Source organism: Littorina saxatilis, linkage group LG12 (assembly GCF_037325665.1).
Source record: "Littorina saxatilis isolate snail1 linkage group LG12, US_GU_Lsax_2.0, whole genome shotgun sequence".
Classification (NCBI taxonomy): Eukaryota; Metazoa; Mollusca; class Gastropoda; order Littorinimorpha; family Littorinidae; genus Littorina; species Littorina saxatilis.
In genome coordinates this window covers 3,719,697-3,739,078 of record NC_090256.1, presented here as the reverse complement: position 1 = coordinate 3,739,078, position 19,382 = coordinate 3,719,697, and the positions used below count along the sequence as shown (strand labels likewise).

The window sequence follows — 19,382 nt, the reverse complement described above, 5'->3', positions numbered from 1 at the left end:
TGGTCTTATCCCTGCTGTTGGTGTATGGTATGTGACAATGGCCACTGGAGGGCTGGTCTTATCCCTGCTGTTGGTGTATGATATGTGACAATGGCCACTGGAGGGCTGGTCTTATCCCTGCTGTTGGTGTATGGTATGTGACAATTGCCACTCAAGTGGAGGGCTGGTCTTATCCTTGCTGTTGGTGTATGGTATGTGACAATGGCCACTGGAGGGCTGGTCTTATCCCTGCTGTTGGTGTATGGTATGTGACAATGGCCACTGGAGGGCTGGTCTTATCCCTGATGTTGGTGTATGGTGTGTGACAATGGCCACTGGAGGGCTGGTCTTATCCCTGATGTTGGTGTATGGTATGTGACAATGGCCACTCTAGTGGAGGGCTGGTCTTATCCCTGCTGTTGGTGTATGGTATGTGACAATGGCCACTGGAGGGCTGGTCTTATCCCTGCTGTTGGTGTATGGTATGTGACAATGGCCACTCAAGTGGAGGGCTGGTCTTATCCCTGCTGTTGGTGTATGGTATGTGACAATGGCCACTGGAGGGCTGGTCTTGTTCCTGCTGTTGGTGTATGGTATGTGACAATGGCCACTGGAGGGCTGGTCTTATCCCTGCTGTTGGTGTATGGTATGTGACAATGGCCACTGGAGGGCTGGTCTTATCCCTGCTGTTGGTGTATGGTATGTGACAATGGCCACTGGAGGGCTGGTCTTATCCCTGCTGTTGGTGTATGGCATGTGACAATGGCCACTGGAGGGCTGGTCTTATCCCTGCTGTTGGTGTATGGTATGTGACAATGGCCACTCAAGTGGAGGGCTGGTCTTATCCCTGCTGTTGGTGTATGGTATGTGACAATGGCCACTCAAGTGGAGGGCTGGTCTTATCCCTGCTGTTGGTGTATGGTATGTGACAATGGCCACTCAAGTGGAGGGCTGGTCTTGTCCCTGCTGTTGGTACAATACAATACAATACAATACAATACAATAACTTTATTAATCTCTAAAAGAGAAATTACATTGCTGAGCGTTTGTGTCCGTAATAATAACATACATAAAACATTCAAAATAAACATTTGTTCTTTGTCCTGAGAAAATATAGTACATTGGTTATCACATAAGAAAGTATATTAAAAATAAATTAACATGCTGGTGTATGGTATGTGACAATGGCCACTCAAGTGGAGGGCTGGTCTTATCCCTGCTGTTGGTGTATGGTATGTGACAATGGCCACTCAAGTGGAGGGCTGGTCTTGTCCCTGCTGTTGGTGTATGGTATGTGACAATGGCCACTGGAGGGCTGGTCTTATCCCTGCTGTTGGTGTATGGCATGTGACAATGGCCACTGGAGGGCTGGTCTTATCCCTGCTGTTGGTGTATGGTACGGCATAAAAGCGCTTTGAACTTCGGATAAGGCGCTATATAAATAAAGAGAATTAAAAAAAAAATTAATTAATTATGTGACAATGGCCACTCAAGTGGAGGGCTGGTCTTATCCCTGCTGTTGGTGTATGGTATGTGACAATGGCCACTCAAGTGGAGGGCTGGTCTTGTCCCTGCTGTTGGTGTATGGTATGTGACAATGGCCACTGGAGGGCTGGTCTTATCCCTGCTGTTGGTGTATGGTATGTGACAATGGCCACTGGAGGGCTGGTCTTATCCCTGATGTTGGTGTATGGTGTGTGACAATGGCCACTGGAGGGCTGAGGTCTTATCCCTGATGTTGGTGTATGGTATGTGACAATGGCCACTCTAGTGGAGGGCTGGTCTTATCCCTGCTGTTGGTGTATGGTATGTGACAATGGCCACTGGAGGGCTGGTCTTATCCCTGCTGTTGGTGTATGGTATGTGACAATGGCCACTCAAGTGGAGGGCTGGTCTTATCCCTGCTGTTGGTGTATGGTATGTGACAATGGCCACTCAAGTGGAGGGCTGGTCTTGTCCCTGCTGTTGGTGTATGGTATGTGACAATGGCCACTCAAGTGGAGGGCTGGTCTTATCCCTGCTGTTGGTGTATGGTATGTGACAATGGCCACTCAAGTGGAGGGCTGGTCTTGTCCCTGCTGTTGGTGTATGGTATGTGACAATGGCCACTCAAGTGGAGGGCTGGTCTTGTCCCTGCTGTTGGTGTATGGTATGTGACAATGGCCACTCAAGTGGAGGGCTGGTCTTGTCCCTGCTGTTGGTGTATGGTATGTGACAATGGCCACTCAAGTGGAGGGCTGGTCTTGTCCCTGCTGTTGGTGTATGGTATGTGACAATGGCCACTCAAGTGGAGGGCTGGTCTTGTCCCTGCTGTTGGTGTATGGTATGTGACAATGGCCACTCAAGTGGAGGGCTGGTCTTGTCCCTATGACTGGCCACATCTGAGATGGTGACCCCAACTGTTCCTTCGTGGAGTGTGCCTTTCATTTCTTCTTTAAGCTTCCCCCCCCCCCCCCCCGCCCTTTTGGTTCGTTCTTCACACACAGTAAAATATGCTTCAGAAACTTGTGACATTTTACAATGTAAGCTCTTCCTCACTGGATCAAGTTGAGCTCAGTGTTTTCCAAACATGCCTTTTATAAATGCACCACCTTACATGACATTTTCACATCTGTTTACATCAAAGCTCTTGAGGCACTTCACTGATGGTACAGTTCTCCTGTCTTCAGCAAGCATCAAGAGTACGAGTGCTTCAGACATTGCCTAGAGTACATACCCACGGGTAGGAACTCCCACGTTGGGTACGCCCATTGATTCCGTTGTGGACTTTCCACACTAGGCTATTCCTGTGGCGGCAACGTGAGAATATTTTAGCGTCAAGTTCGGGGAAACTGTCTCAGTTATGTGGAGTTTTTTTTTAACGGTGACTTAAACCTTAACCCGTTCCTAACCCTGAATCTTTTTTTACAAACCCGCCTAACGCTAACCCATGTAAGGAACTTAGGAACTGACCAAGTACGTGCTATTGGTCGTTTATGTTGTGTTCAGACTTATATAAAATATCTATAGAAGCTTACACGGTTTTCTGTGTCAAGGGCAAGTGATTAGCGTACGTGCGTGTGTGTGTGTGTGTGTGTTTGAATGTGTGTTGTGTGTGTGTGTGTGTGTGTGCGTGTGTGTGTGTGTGCGTGTGCGTGTGCACGCGCGCGCGTCTGTCTGTTTCTGTGCCTACACTGAGCACACTTTCTTTCCTCTGCTTCACATCCCAGCCAAAAACCCGAGTTGAGACTCAGTGAACACATATTTCCATACATAAAATTTTGTTTGTAAAGGGATGGGATTGGAATAACAACGACGATGATCATTTGGCAATGACGAAAAGCAAAGAACCTCAAGATTGATAATAAGGAAGAGGAGAAAATAGATTTTTCTGCAGCAGTTTAGATGTATTTCTCAAGCATCTACATTTGCGTGTGACCCCTTCTTTCACTTTACAACAAAAGAAGCTGAATGCTCGTCCATATTTTGATGTAGGCTACTTGCACATACTTGAAACATTATATTTAACCTTGAACACACCTGCACAGCATTTCAAAAATTCACAGACATTACTTTTATTTCCAGTGCGTGGGAAAATCGCCCACCCATCCTAGTCGCCTATATATCCTCCACATGCATTTAATCTATTCCCACAGCCAACCTGACCTGTATAAAAAATAGCACTTTTATATGTTTTTTTTTTATGGTTGTGGAACACGCATCTATGTAACTTGTACATATGTCCATACAGACAATCGTCAGATTGTTTCGAAGTAAGAGGTGTTTTGAGACTCCCAAAGTACCACACAAGAAATATGGACATGAATACACCTTAAAATTCTAATTTCTGTGTCTCTATTTTGTGGCTTACAACTTTTGTCATTTTAACTACATGTACTGTATACTTGAAAAAAAAAGATTGATTGACTCACAGCAGGCAATTCTTATCTGCAGGGGTCAGTACTTGTAGTAAATAGTAAGAGCTTAATCACTGTACTTTTTGGCATGACATTTATTATACTGTTAGTGTTACAAGATATATCTTTACTGTCCATGTTGTTATATTCCCAAGTCAGTCATTGTTACAGTGCTAAGCCAAGGGGAGCCAGTCCCTTTGAGACGTGCTCTTTGATTTATTGTTTGACGGGCGCAGTGGCGTGGTGGTAAGACGTCGGCCTCCTAATCGGGAGGTCGTGAGTTCGAATCCCGATCGCTGCCGCCTGGTGGGTTAAGAGTGGAGATTTTTCCGATCTCCCAGGTCAACTTATGTGCAGACCTGGTAGTGACTTAACCCCCTTCGTGTGTACACGCAAGCACAAGACCAAGTGCGCACCGAAAAGATCCTGTAATCCATGTCGGAGTTCGGTGGGTTATGGAAACACGAAAATACCCAGCATGCCTACCCAACGAAAGCGGAGTGAGCTGATTATGCTCTCAGAGTATAGTGTGGGGAACCCAAATGGGCAAACGAGCTCACACGTAACCAGACAATTCTGGAACGCTGAAGAAGAAGAAGAAGATTTATTGTTTGTTTGCTTCAGTTGTTCACTGCCAACTAGCTGTTATTAATATTTATCACACAAAAAAAGACAAGAACATGTTGAAATCTCAGAAATTATACAAATCTTAGTTTTAAGGCCTGATACAATAACTATGAATGTTTAGAGAGACCAACTTTAAGTTGGTAGATTAATAGACTAGAATAACACACACACACACATGCACATACACACACAACATGTAATTTAGACTAGCACCACTCTATGTAGTAGTTTTATTTACTGAATGTCATAAAACTGCACAAAACAACAGAGAAGAAAGTCACACTCATAAGGATATAAATGAGAGTCTTACTCAAAATTGTTGTACTAATGATTTAAGAAATCACATTTAAGAAATCGCTTGAGTCCTATCTCATTGGCAGGACTCAGGCTGTGCTTGTCGATGGCCAGATGTCTGCTCCAGCCCCACTTTCTTTCGGCGTTCCTCAAGGTTCAGTACTCGGTCCCATCCTTTTCATCATGTACACTAAGCCCCTCTCCACACTGATTCAAAACCATTCTGTTTTAAATCAGTCTTTTGCTGATGACACCCAGCTGTATAAACCCATGCAGTCCCCCTGCAGAGACACATTCCGCCATCCAGACCATTCAGACATGCATCACTGATGTTAAATCTTGGATGGTCGATAACAAACTCAAGCTGAATGATGATAAGACTGAAGTCTTACTGTGCAAAAAGAAGAACACTGCATTTCCCTCTCCCCAACCTGTTTCTGTTCAAATAGGCAATACCGACATTCTTTTCTCACTATCAGCTAGAAACCTTGGATTCACCCTTTCATCTGACATGACCCTTAACAAACATATATCTTTAGTCTGTAGAGCAGCTTATTTTGAGCTTCGTAAGATCAGCACCATTCGCCACACACTCTCCTCTCAAACACCTAACACTCTTGTCTGTGCCTTTGTTCTTTCTAAACTTGACTACTGCAACTCTCTTCTCTCTGGCTGTCCTCTGTACCTCCTGCATAAATTACAAAAAGTCCAAAACTCAGCAGCACGCCTCATTCTCAAAGCACGAAAACGAGATCACGCAACACCACTTCTTCACACACTGCACTGGTTACCTATTCAAGCCCGCATTGACTACAAACTGTCCACCCTCTGCTTTAACTTCTTTTCTGGCTCGTCTCCTGCTTACTTCTCTGAACTCCTCACCGTCTATTCTCCAGCAAGACAACTCCGTGCCTCTTCTGACTGTCGCATCCTTACCATTCCACACACCAAAACCAAAACATACGGACAACGCACTTTTACTTTCTGCGCATCCACACAGTGGAATTCTCTCCCCTTTCACATCCGCCACTCTCAGTCACACCAAGCATTCAAACGAGCACTTAAAACGCACCTCTTGAAGAAATACAACCCCTGATTTTGTTTTCTCAGTCCATCAGTAGGCTACATGTAGTGTATTTGTTGTTTTAGTGATAATGTATATATAACAACTAGGACTGTTTTCAGCATTGTTGATAACATGTTCTGTTCAGCTGGTATTTTCCTTGTTTTTTACTACCTATTTTATTCATGTTTTTATTACTCAGTTAGTGGAAGAATCTTTTGCAATGTATGTTTGATGGTGTATGCTTTTAATTAAGCGTTGTTGACTATGAATGTAGATGTAAATGCTTGTATAACTGTGTTTTAATTTTAAATGTGTCAAGCGCAAAGAGCATAATTGTAAAGTTATGATGTTGCGCTATATAAATGCTCATTTATTATTATTATCATTATTATTTTCCAGAATAAGAGATGTAAAAAAAGCCTTGTATGTGCTCATACTTTCCAAATGCAAACTGTACTTAAACAAGTATAATGAAATTACTGTAGCTCAGTATTCAAGATATGTGAAAGGTAACTTTGAACAAGCCAAATAATTACACTCCATGACTTCTGAAGTGCAAACAAAATCAAAAGTTTCATAAACTATGATATAATCCAGAAAGTAACCCAAACTAGCAGATAATGTTTAGGAGCATAAAAGTATTAACAAACATTAACTATGCATAACAGTTTTCAGCGAGAACAGGAGGCCAAAAAAACCCAACAGGGTCTTTGAAAACTAAATTGTGACCCTCCACCACGAAATGAGTCGCATGTCACCTCGCGCGGTTCTGCGCTAGGCTTAATGTAAGTCCGGGGAGTGTCTGGTAACAGTGTGAGGGTCACCTTAGTCACAGGCTTATAACTCAAACAGTTTTCGCTCTTTTCTAAAACGGTTTTCACCACTGGATAGAGCATAAACAACTCTTAAGGAAAATGTAAAAATATGAAAATCATGCAAAGGTGACATGCGACTCATTCCGTGGTGGAGGGTCACAATTATCTACTTCAGGCTGTCAGAGACTTACAATAGCTTTCTTCCATGTATATATAATGTACCCATGATTCCTATAACAAACATTGTACATTATAATTTTGAGATACATATTCCAATAAATCTTAAGCAAATCTTCCTGAATTCTAAAATCTTTGTTCACATGTACAATTCAATATTTATTCTAATGGCTATTACGAATTGTTCCATACACTTAGCAACCAAAGTATATATTGACGTCGTCACCGAATTTTGGCATAACTCATTTGAAACAGCTTATCAGCAGAAAGCCCAAACTGATTACATCATTATGAAATAGTGTTTACATTTGTACGTGGTATGGATAGAAAAATAAAAGCTAGAATGTTAAATCATGTGTTGTGCAGTTTATTTGAGAGAATATTTCTCATGGACCAAGAGAATGATTTACTTAGCACAATAACATCAAAATCGCCAAGAATCGAGTTACTCCAAAATTCCAGGACGACGACGATATAAAAACACACACTACCACTAATGCATGTGCACAAAACTTAATGGTCATGCATCCCGCCCCCAAACCCAACATTTGCTCTCTTTCTCTCTCCTAAAATTCTACCTCTCAAACACACATCAATCAACCTATTTAATCCATCAAATGAGCAGGAATCTAAAGAAAGAAAGGTTACTTTCAAAACAGAATAAAAATCACAATATTTTAACTATCTTACAAAAAACAAGAATGATAGGTAGGAAAAAGGTAGCAGAAGAAGTCAGTTGAATAGAGGATAAAGCGTCATAGAGACAGCAAGATGTATAAGAAGAATTTGTAACAAATGCTTAAAATTAATGGTAGTACATGTACATGTATCATTACTGACTAAAACCACAGAATTGTACATTGCAGATACAAACTGAGGATCTGGTTTAAAATCCATTCAAACATTTTTTTTTCTCATACAGGCAATATATCAACAACAATATCAGCCAGTCATATTAAACGCAAACCAGAAGTAACAAGTCGCGTAAAGCGAAAATACAATATTTAGTCAAGTAGCTGTCGAACTCACAGAATGAAACTGAACGCAATGCCATTTTTCAGCAAGACCGTATACTCGTAGCATCGTCAGTCCACCGCTCATGGCAAAGGCAGTGAAATTGACAAGAAGAGCGGGGTAGTAGTTGCGCTAAGAAGGATAGCACGCTTTTCTGTACCTCTCTTCGTTTTAACTTTCTGAGCGTGTTTTTAATCCAAACATATCATATCTATATGTTTTTGGAATCAGGAACCGACAAGGAATAAAATGAAAGTGTTTTTAAATTGATTTGGACAATTTAATTTTGATAATAATTTTTATATATTTAATTTTCAGAGCTTGTTTTTAATCCGAATATAACATATTTATATGTTTTTGGAATCAGCAAATAATGGAGAATAAGATAAACGTAAATTTGGATCGTTTTATACATTTTTATTTTTTTTTACAATTTTCAGATTTTTAATGACCAAAGTCATCAATTAATTTTTAAGCCACCAAGCTGAAATGCAATACCGAAGTCCGGGCTTCGTCGAAGATTACTTGACCAAAATTTCAACCAATTTGGTTGAAAAATGAGGGCGTGACAGTGCCGCCTCAACTTTCACGAAAAGCCGGATATGACGTCATCAAAGACATTTATCAAAAAAATGAAAAAAACGTTCGGGGATTTCATACCCAGGAACTCTCATGTCAAATTTCATAAAGATCGGTCCAGTAGTTTAGTCTGAATCGCTCTACACACACACACACACACACACACACACAGACACACAGACACACGCACATACACCACGACCCTCGTTTCGATTCCCCCTCGATGTTAAAATATTTAGTCAAAACTTGACTAAATATAAAAACATACACGTATACATGTACCTAAACACTATTTTTCCTCTGTAAATTTATACATTTTCAATCAAAAGTCACTGTTTGCTAATTTGTTTCAACACTTGGTTTTTTCCTTCTTTTTTTTTACATTATAACAAAAGGCACAGGTTCTGCCATAAAAGTTATGGCACCTGAAGAAGTAAAGAGCAGCAAGACAAGCACCCATCTGCTTTGTAGAATTCACCAAACTCTACTGGGATTGTAGGAATCTGTAGTTCTGTAGTTAGCACCTGAAATCAAGCAGGGACGCTCAATGCACACATCCACCCTCAACAAATGCAAGCAATTCAAAGCATTCTTGCTGTGTTTATGCAATCAAACCAGCTGTCCTGGCAATTATGACCCCCTACCCATTGCTAACACCATACAAGATCTACGACAATTAGTTTTTTCCCCCCTATAATTCACCTTTCCACATCAACCCTCTTTCTTTAAAGATCACTTTTAGTTGGGGCGGGGATGTAGTTCAGTCGGTAGCGCGCTGGATTTGTATCCAGTTGGCCGCTGTCAGCGTGAGTTCGTCCCCATGTTCGGTGAGAGATTTATTTCTCAGAGTCAACTTTGTGTGCAGACTCTCCTCGGTGTCCGAACACCCCCCGTGTGTACACGCAAGCACAAGACCAAGTGCGCACGAAAAAGATCCTGTAATCCATGTCAGAGTTCGGTGGGTTATAGAAACACGAAAATACCCAGCATGTTTCCTCCGAAAGCGGCGTATGGCTGCCTAAATGGCGGGGTAAAAACGGTCATACACGTAAAAGCCGTGGGAGTTTCAGCCCATGAACGAACAAACAAACAAACAAACCCTTGGCTGGTCGCTACAGACAGGTTTGACTCTACAACTATTTCTGTCATTCTGAAAGTCAAACCAAACTGAACCCAAACAAACGGAAGATGCACCCAATCATTCAGAGACAAATACACATTTGTATGCACTTTCCACTCCTTGCATCACATCACATTCACGCTGCTGCTGATACTGTTCTCAGTTACTTATTTCCTGCAAGAAATAAACACAGCCTGAAGTGTCACTGCATTGGGGGAACAAATCTGGTATTAAGGCCAAGAAAAAAAGGGAAATGTTTCCAGTTCCCCGACCGACCCTATTTTTAACTCCCGATCCTATAACTTTTTAAGAACCTTCAAAAAATAATAATTAAACATAACAAAACTTGATTTTGCAGACTTTCCAAGGAAAGTTACTTTTCTCTGACATCCAGGGGACAAAGATCGCACAATTTCTGGCCCCCAAAAAGCCTCATGCACCTGTGTAAATAAAAAAAATTAAAAAAATGTTTTTAAAAAAATTAAAAAATTAAAATAATTACCTAACCTAAGGACCTTTATTTTGTTGGCCTTGTCGTCAGAAACATTTACTTTATTTTTGGGGGCCTAATGTAGAAAAGTTCCGCTTCAAGCATTAAAAAAGAGTTCTCACCTTAAAATCTGAAGATCCGATTTCACTTTCCGGTTTGATCAGCGCATTCCCATTTATGAACACAACATTTGCAGACTGATCGTGTGAGAGTTGAATGTATTTGTACTGCCCTTTCGCTTTGGACTTCAGGAGCTGTAGGATAAAAAATACTAGAACAAATACATTTCAGTAAAGTGTCGAACCGTTCTCTCTCTCTCCCCCTCTCTCTACCCCTCTTTATCTTTCTCTCTCTCTTTCACACACATGCACATGCAAATATACATGCATACACACATGCATACACATACACACACACACAAACACACAGGACAAAATCAGTCACTTGTCCTTTTGTGAACACTTTCAGCATGGCATAAAAACATCCACACAAACCAGCAAAAAACACAGCAGGCTGTTTCTTAGTCTAGAATTTTTGAGTAAACTGACTGTAATTGTACAGTGGAACCCCCCTTTTAAGACCCCTCAATTTAAAACTCCCTCCTTTTTAAGACCTTGTTTTTTCAGACTGTCTGTTCAGAACCTCTGTAAAATTACCCCCATTTTAAGACTCCCTCCTTTTTAAGACCTTGTCTTTTCAGACTTTCTGTTCATAACCTCTGTAAAATTACCCCCAATTTAAAACTCCCTCCTTTTTAAGACCTTGTTTTTTCAGACTTTCTGTTCATAACCTCTGTAAAATTACCCCCAATCTAAAACTCCCTCCTTTTTAAGACCTTGTTTTTTCAGACTTTCTGTTCATAACCTCTGTAAAATTACCCCCAATCTAAAACTCCCTCCTTTTTAAGACCTTGTTTTTTCAGACTTTCTGTTCATAACCTCTGTAAAATTACCCCCAATCTAAAACTCCCTCCTTTTTAAGACCTTGTTTTTTCAGACTGTCTGTTCATAACCTCTGTAAAATGACCCCCAATCTAAGACTCCCTCTTTTTTAATTTTAAGACCTGATTTTTCTCAGATTTTTGGAGGTCTCAAAATGGGGGTTCCACTGTACTAATAAGAACTGTTTGTTCAGCAAAACGTTCACCACAGGTTCCCCTACTGCATACTATTGTGCCAATGTACGCACATCACGTCGAAGTTAGCCTATGGGGTAGAGGATTAACAAAAAGATACCTGACAGATGGATGTAGAAAAAAGACCAGAATATAACAGCGCAACTCAGAGTCTCAGTGTCCCTGTTTTGCCCTCTGTGGGTGATTATACAGACCACAAAAAACAGGTCTTAAAAGTAAGGAAATCTTAAAATGGGGGTTAATTTACAGATGTTGTAAACAGAAAATCTGCACAAGGTTTTACAAGGGGAGCAGTCTTAAAGCTGGTAGTCTTAATTAAAGCTGGTAGTCTTAAAGCTGGTAGTCTTTAGTCTTAAAGCTGGTAGTCTTAAAGCTGGTAGTCTTAAAATCGGGATCTGGATAGACGGGCGCAGTGGCGGGGTGGTAAGACGTCGGCCTCTTAATCGGAAGGTCGTGAGTTTGAATCCCGGCCACGGCCGCCTGGTGGGTTAAGGGTGGAGATTTTTCCGATCTCTCAGGTCAACTTATGTGCAGACCTGCTAGTGCCTTATCCCCCTTCGTGTGTACACGCAAGCACAAGACCAAGTGCGCACGGAAAAGATCCTGTAATCCATGTCAGAGTTCGGTGGGTTATAGAAACACGAAAAATGCCCAGCATGCTTCCCTCGAAATCGGCGTATGCTGCCAGAATGGCGGGGCAAAAACGGTCATACACGTAAAAACCCACTCATGCCAAAAAACATGAGTGAACGTGGGGGTTCCAGCCCATAAACGAAAAAGAAGAAGGATATGGATAGTAAAAGTACATGTACTTTATTTCTCAGTACCTTCAAAACTTCCTGGCTTGGTTCACTGCCTCCAACAGTGATAACACCCTCACGCGCCAGGGTTGCCACACTCTTTAAGTGCAGCATGCCACAAATGGGGATTGAGGTGACAGGAAACTCTGGAAAGACTCGCTGCAGGCTCTCTGTCGCTGCTCTGTTGCTGCGTTCACTCTCACCAACCAGGATTTCTTGACCTACCAAAAATTAAAAATTAAAAAATAATTGACTTCTATGATAGAGGCCTCAACAAGCGGACCAGAAAAATCTGGATAAACTGCATTTTTGCTTGTAAATTATGTGTTGTAAAATTCACAACTCAAACCAATTTTATCCGCACTACCCCTGTACAAACAGGTACTTACATTTTCCCCTGAAACTGGAGTTTGATTTACCTTTTGAATTAAGTCTCATCAAAATAACACTCATGGTTTAAAAAGTAGGCAACCAAGTACATGTACATAATAAAATGAATCATATTTCAGAATGTGTGTTTAAGTCACACTCCTTCCTGTGAAGAGTGAGTTTGTCATCTCTTTTAACATCCTAACTGCTTCCTGTGAAGGGTGAGAAGTTCTTTCTTTCTTTATTTGGTGTTTAACGTCGTTTTCAACCACGAAGGTTATATCGCGACGGGCAAAGGGGGGAGATGGGATAGAGCCACTTGTCAATTGTTTCTTGTTCACAAAAGCACTAATCAAAAATTTGCTCCAGGGGCTTGCAACGTAGTACTATGTATTACCTTACTGGGAGAATGCAAGTTTCCAGTACAAAGGACTTAACATTTCTTACATACTGCTTGACTAAAATCTTTACAAAAATTGACTATATTCTATACAAGAAACACTTAACAAGGGTAAAAAGAGAAACAGAATCCGTACAGTCGCCTCTTACGACATGCTGGGGAGCATCGGGTAAATTCTTCCCCCTAACCCGCGGGGGGTGGGTGAGAAGTTCTTTGATGAATTAATTTCATAGATTGCCACTAAATTAAGAAATGTACTCATAAAATATTGCCACTTTGCACAGAAAGCAGCCAGGCTGTTGATATTTAGTATAGACAGGGACCTGTATTAGATCTAATATAGGTCTATGGTATAGATTTAGTATAGACAGGGACCTGTATTAGATCTAATATAGGTCTATGGTATAGATTTAGTATAGACAGAGACCTGTATTAGATCTAATATAGGTCTATGGTATAGATTTCCAACTGGAGGTAAGGTCTTTTCCCATGTAACAGCCTCGCCACATATGAGATGGTGAGTCGAATGGCTTACAGTTACACCAGAAGCACTGCATGTGCCTTTGGAAAATGTACAGTTGAACCTGTCTAAAATGACCACCCAAGGGACTGATCAAAAGTTGACGTTAAAGACATAGGTGGTCAATATGTCTGTGAATTATTTATGGAATCTGGGGTCCTTCGGAGAAGTCGTAGTGGGCAAGTGGTCACTTTCAAGGGCAGGTACGACTGTATAACAATAAAGCATAATAATAGTCTCATCCCCTGTACGACTGTATAACAATAAAGCATAATAATAGTCTCATCCCCTGTACGACTGTATAACAATAAAGCATAATAATAGTCTCATCCCCTGTACGACTGTATAACAATAAAGCATAATAATAGTCTCATCCCCTATCAGAAAAAGATATAAGAAGCAAAAAGTGGTGTTGACCTGTAAAAATGATGTCACCACCATCCAGCATAGCAGAGGGATCATCAAGCTCCTGCGTCTTGATGCCAAGATTTTCAAGGGCCTCTTTTATTGCTTGTACCTTCATTAAAATAAAGACTGATTGGTAATGAATGGGAGTTACACATACAAGTGAAAAAGTGTCACATACATACTGTGGAATCCAGTGCATAACTTTCAGAATTAAGTTCTTACTTGCTTAACCTTTTCAGGTGTTTCATCTTACCTTTTCTAATGCAGAATGGTTTGTATTGTTATTATGAATGAGACTGCTGTCTTGACTAAGAAACATCTGCCAACAGGATCAGATGAAAATGAACATTTTCATTTTTCATTATAGAATTGGATTTTTTTATTTTTTTTTAGGTGTACCATTTATAATAAACTCGAACTCATTTTCTGGGGGAAGAGCTACATGAACATGCAGCTACAATGCAGTTGAACCAATCCTTTCAGAACCTCAATTTCAGCCTTTCTCCTTTTTATAAGTCCCTGTTTTCTCATAATTTCCATTTATAATTGTTGTAAATTTATCTCCATATTTAAACACACTCTTGTGGGTTTTTTTTTACTCCAAAACTTTTAGTAATCTTCAAATACGGTTTTATTCATATTTACATTACAGTTACTTTCTGGGGCTTAAGGAAAATATAAATATGTATGCAACTTGTAAACATTATTATCAGTCACCTCTCCTCTTCGACTTGGGTGGCCGGGGCGTGTGAGACACGCCTTTTGTCCGATAACCAGGGCAGCATCCTCCACAAATAAACAGTCTGGGTAGCGTTCATCTGCTGGGAGTGTTATCACCTTCAGCCCACACCTTTTCAAAACGTCAATGTAGTTCTTCATCTGCTCAAGGGCGCGCGACAACACTATTTGCTCAGATGTGTCCATCTTGAGTGAATGCTCCACAAAACTCTTGGGGATTCCTCGCGTGATGGCGTGAGTATAGTTAAACAGAGACCGTGTTGATGTAGCATAACTGAGTGTTTTGGAATGCACTGTCGCACTGGAGAAATGCTTCAATGATAAGCCCAAAGGTCCAGATGCTGTGATTCTCAAAAGCTGTAGCACATGCATCTTGTTGCTTTGAATGTGTTTGAATCTTCTTAAAGGTTTTTTTTTCTCAGACGCAGACACTATCTAAGCTTGACCTATGGCAGTGGATAGGTTCACACACTGAAGTACATTATCACAGGTTTGGTTCAACGAGATACACTACGTTTTTTGTGCACTTCAGGTTTTTAGAGGTGTTCTCCTGCAAAAGAACAAATGTTCAAATCAGCATGATCATACTTCTGTGTGGCATTTAGGTTAATTTTCACCTTTGACACCCCCCCCCCTCCCCCCCCCCCAAAAAAAAAAAAAATCCCAACAGATGAAAAAAACAAAACCTGTGCTGATCTCTGAACAGAGAAGAGCAAATAAAAATAACTTAAATATATTGACAACAGGGGCGGACGAGGGGGGGGGGCACAGGGGGCACGTGCCCCCCCCCCAAAAAATAATAAATTGGAAAGCTGATTCTATGACCATTTCTAAGTTCAAATGGCACCAGATGGCACCATTTTGCTTCTTTGGGCCAAAATTTTTTCCGGGGGGGCATGCCCCCGGACCCCCCTAGCAAATTCGGGCGCTTCGCGCCCATCACATTCACTTTCGATTCAAAGTGCCCCCCCCTTACAAAGCAACTGATCCGCCCCTGGACAAATTATGCAAACAAGCAATTAAACAAAGGAAAGCTATGCAATGTTACACATATATATATATAGTAGACAGCAGATTTGTTAACCGCTGGATTGAAAAATAAGCACCAGAACACCATTAACATATATGTTAGGTTAATGAGAAAAATAAAATGGCAAACAAAACTCAGGTGATGTTTCCCATGCCCAGTGTATTATAAGTAGTGTTGTTGGACCTGCATTGCAAATAAGCATACGTAAGGTGTTCTTAGAGTCCTTGGACACAAGCTCCTGGCAATGCCTCATGATATTTACGAAGACGTATGCATACTGCAATCTTTCATCGGCAATTGACACATATTTTCAAGTATCTCAAAGTTTCCTCTGCAAAGAAAACAGCTCTTAAAGAACACTAACCGTCTATGTTTACTTGCCTGTCATGGAGCTAAAAAAAAGGGAGTTTACAACAATGATGAATAACCATCTCTGAAAGGATTTTTATGTTTCTCACACCTATTGCATATTGTGGGAAGTTTTGGGGAAGAACGCTCCTTCCAAAACTTGACTTGACTTGATCAGTGGTTGAGGCCTGAGAGGGTTAACCTTTGTTCACCGTTTCAATAGAACTGCAAAAATAGCTGGATCAAAAGGGGGCAATGAATGATCGATCGAACGGCGGTAAAAAATAACGGAGTGGCTAACGGCACGATATCGGATATAAAGCAAATTCGAGGGCTTAGATACTAGCGAAACGATATCGTACGCGAAGCAACTGTGAGAGCTTGGATGCTAGCTACCTTCAAGTATGTGCACGGCATGTACGAAGCGGACAGACCCACCTTGAGCCCATCAGCAGTAGAGATACTAGAGGCCACTCTCTGAAACTCGGCAAAGAACACTGTAGACTGAATGTACGAAGCAATTACTTCTCCCAGCGAGTAGTGAACACCTGGAACAGTTTGCCTGAAGAGGCAGTAACAGCGCCATCAGTCAACAGCTTTAAGACCAGGATAGACAATTTCTGGCGCCACAGTACTTCTATACAACCCTACCTGCCTCGTTTAGATTGTAGAACAGCCCGCCACGCATGCTACAGTCTATTAATAGGACCTATGTAAAGGCTACCTACCTCATAGTAAACTTCAAGTTCAAGTTCAAGTTCAAGTGTGTGTGTGTGTGTAAGATCTGCGGATCAATAACACCAGCAAAAACAATAATTGACCTCTAAACAATAAAATACACACCCATCATATTAGCATTGAGAATTATCCGAATGCGGATATGGGAGCTAGATCTTCCTGTTACAGGGGCGGCGGAGCGTCAAAATCATTGGGGGGGGGGGGGGGGGGGCCAGGGTTTTTATGATTTTTTTCAGTTGCCAGGAAAAAGTTGATGGGGGGGGGGGGCTGGAGTAATACGGACAATGTTGTCAGCCGGGTATGGAAACTTTTCGGCCCTTAAAGTCTGACAATGTTGATGAGCAGGGGAGCTAGGGTGTACCGTGTAAACTTTACATATTTTTTTTTAGGCAATATATAGAGTTATGTACGAGTATATAGAGTTAGAGCCCACTTTTTACTGGGGGTATAATAATAATAATAATAATAATAATAATAATGTTATCTTATAGCGGGATAAACCAGAGTTTTAAGGCTACGGTCTCACCCAGCTTTACAAATCCGCACACACACAAAATAATAAATAAACTAAAATATATACATATATATATATATATATATATATATATATAACTTATAACAGATATAAAAATCAAACATACACATATCGCGGGATTCACCAAGACACCATGTGAAGTACGTCATACATGACGCCATAATTATTGTTACTAAAGTGACGTGACCGCTGAGGATGTATGACGTACACTACACTCTTCGAGTGCCTGGTTATCGATCGTAGGATACAAGTTCAAGCTTATTCAGTCTCATCATTCAGTTTTGTTAAAACTTTAGCCTTCCTGTAGCCAAGTTTGTTCGTGTCGTTAGCATATTTGCTGGTTGAAGACCAAGCGAAACGATATCGTGCCGCTAGCATATTTGCTTGTTGAAGACCAAGCCAAACGATATCGTGCCGTTAGCAGCCTAACCAAACGATATCGTGCCGCTAGCATATTTGCTAGCTAAACGATATCGTGCCGTTAGCAGCGGCCAAAAAATAACTAGTCTATGTCACTGTACACAACACATGCTCAAGCGTAAGTTATTTCTCTTTTTTAATAAAGATGCATGGTAATAACCTACCACAATGTCAATGTTCTCAAAAGACAGCTACATCCTGAGAAACTGAATCCTGTGCTGAAACTCACACTGACCCGTTACAAACATTGCACCTTGTTCACTTAACTTGACTGTTCAAGTGACGATAAAATACGATGACTGGAGATTTTTATACCTCCAGTCAACTATGCCACACGTCCTGCCAATGCTGGGAAACAGCACTGTAAGTGTACTCGAGCCACTTCAGTAGCAGACGATGCGTCTTGACACACATATACTTGACTCCCAAAAAAACCCAAAACATTTAAAAAAAACACACATCTAAAATGACTAAATCTAACTTCAAATTGAAGTTTTTGACATGTATATTAGAAGTCATGCCTGATTCATGCTATTTGCACCCTTATTTTTGTGTTTTGAGCCGGATTTTTGACAAAGTAGTGGCAGCCGAGTACCTTTGACGGGTCTGACTAATTACTACGCGACCGCACGCAACCACACGCGACCTTGCACTACCTTGCGCGACCTCAAACTGAAGGATGTACATGTAATATTTTCCCCGAGTACGCTAGTACTTGGGCTCAGCAGTGTGTGTGTGTGTCTTTCTCCACTTAACAGCTTATTGCTGGGAAACTACTGGGCGCAGTTCGTTCAAAAGTTGATACACTAACTTGATAATAGGTCCGATTGATCGTATTAAAACTTCATAATGTTACCTGGGACCTAAATGCGAAATAAACCACAAAAACGACTTGGCGGTGGGACAAATTCAGACGGAGCAACAGCCAGCCATTGAGCTGATAGAACAGCCAAACGCGTCACACAGTGACGAAAATTATAGCGTCGTAAAAAGCATGCGTATCGCATGCGAGACGATTTGCCAGGCTTTGCGCGTTGTGTGTTTGAATAATTTGATTTTTTGTGTACCCCATTTTCTACCAAGCGTTGGTTGCTCGGTCACGACTGCGGTGGTTTAGAGGTCGCGATTTTGCGTTTTGATTCTTTTCATATTAATTTGTATTTTTTCTTATGGTTTCCTTTGTTTACATATGTTTCAGTCTTTTACCTTCACTTTACATTAAAGAATTTGGTAAAACTACCTGGGGCGTGATAAATGCAAGAATCCGCGAGCCAGGACAGTAAAAAAACTTCGTGGGCCACCAGTTCACCAGTTATCAAGAGGGTCGGCAGTATATTTTTCACTGTGATCAAATAAAAGAGAAAGGCCAGTCACCACGCACATCCTCGGCTCGCATGCAATGTAGTTATATAGCAAAGGGAATGCCTGTAATTCACACAGAGCAATCATGACTTGGTCTTAAACGTGCACAAGACAAAACTTTCATACTGGGGGAGCGAGCCAGTCTGAAGAGTACTCTGGTCCAGCGCGAGCGTTTTTTATTATATATATATAGTATCTTCACAACATTATCTGACTTTATACCAAGTTTTAAGTCAAAGAAATTAAAAATAAGCATCGTGCTTCAGCGTCCGACCATGTTCGCATTGATTTAAGAACGCAGGCTCAATGCGAACATGGTCGGACGCAGATATCCGATGCTTGCACTTTTGCTCGCTAGCTCTTCGAAAATACATCATAACTTCCTTATGATTTTATATCTCTAATTTAAAACTTAGTACAAAGTATGATAATGTTGTGAAGATACTATATATATATGAGGTTGATCTTAAATCAATGCGAACATGGTCGGACGCTGAACCACGATGATTTCACTTTCGCTCG

At 41.0% G+C, this 19,382-nt stretch overlaps 1 protein-coding gene across 2 annotated transcripts; it reads right to left on the bottom strand.

The window, feature by feature from the left end:
* Nucleotides 1–4,699: 4,699 nt before the first annotated feature.
* On the bottom strand, nt 4,700–18,083 carry LOC138981088 (N(G),N(G)-dimethylarginine dimethylaminohydrolase 1-like). Of its 2 annotated transcripts, none has more exons than XM_070353920.1 (6): nt 17,663–18,083; nt 14,407–14,977; nt 13,699–13,798; nt 12,020–12,213; nt 10,180–10,311; nt 4,700–8,971 (listed from the first exon to the last, which is right to left on the bottom strand). In XM_070353920.1, exons 2-6 carry the CDS (start codon nt 14,797–14,799, stop codon nt 8,864–8,866), a joined length of 927 nt encoding a protein of 308 aa, XP_070210021.1. In that variant the 5' UTR covers nt 14,800–14,977; nt 17,663–18,083; the 3' UTR covers nt 4,700–8,863. The 2 variants fall into 2 exon arrangements, with proteins under 2 accessions (XP_070210021.1, XP_070210023.1); XM_070353922.1 differs by lacking the exon at nt 17,663–18,083 and adding an exon at nt 16,244–16,453.
* Nucleotides 18,084–19,382: the final 1,299 nt, after the last annotated feature.

Excerpts from the sequence above, each read along its gene's own strand:
- LOC138981088 (XM_070353920.1), bottom strand. The coding sequence starts at position 14,799 with ATGCATGTGCTACAGCTTTTGAGAATCACAGCATCTGGACCTTTGGGC. Across the intron at positions 13,799-14,406 it reads ACCCAAGTCGAAGAGGAGAG|GTACAAGCAATAAAAGAGGC; the intron begins GTGACTGATAAT and ends ATTTTAATGAAG. Across the intron at positions 10,312-12,019 it reads CAAGCCAGGAAGTTTTGAAG|CTCCTGAAGTCCAAAGCGAA; the intron begins GTACTGAGAAAT and ends TTTATCCTACAG.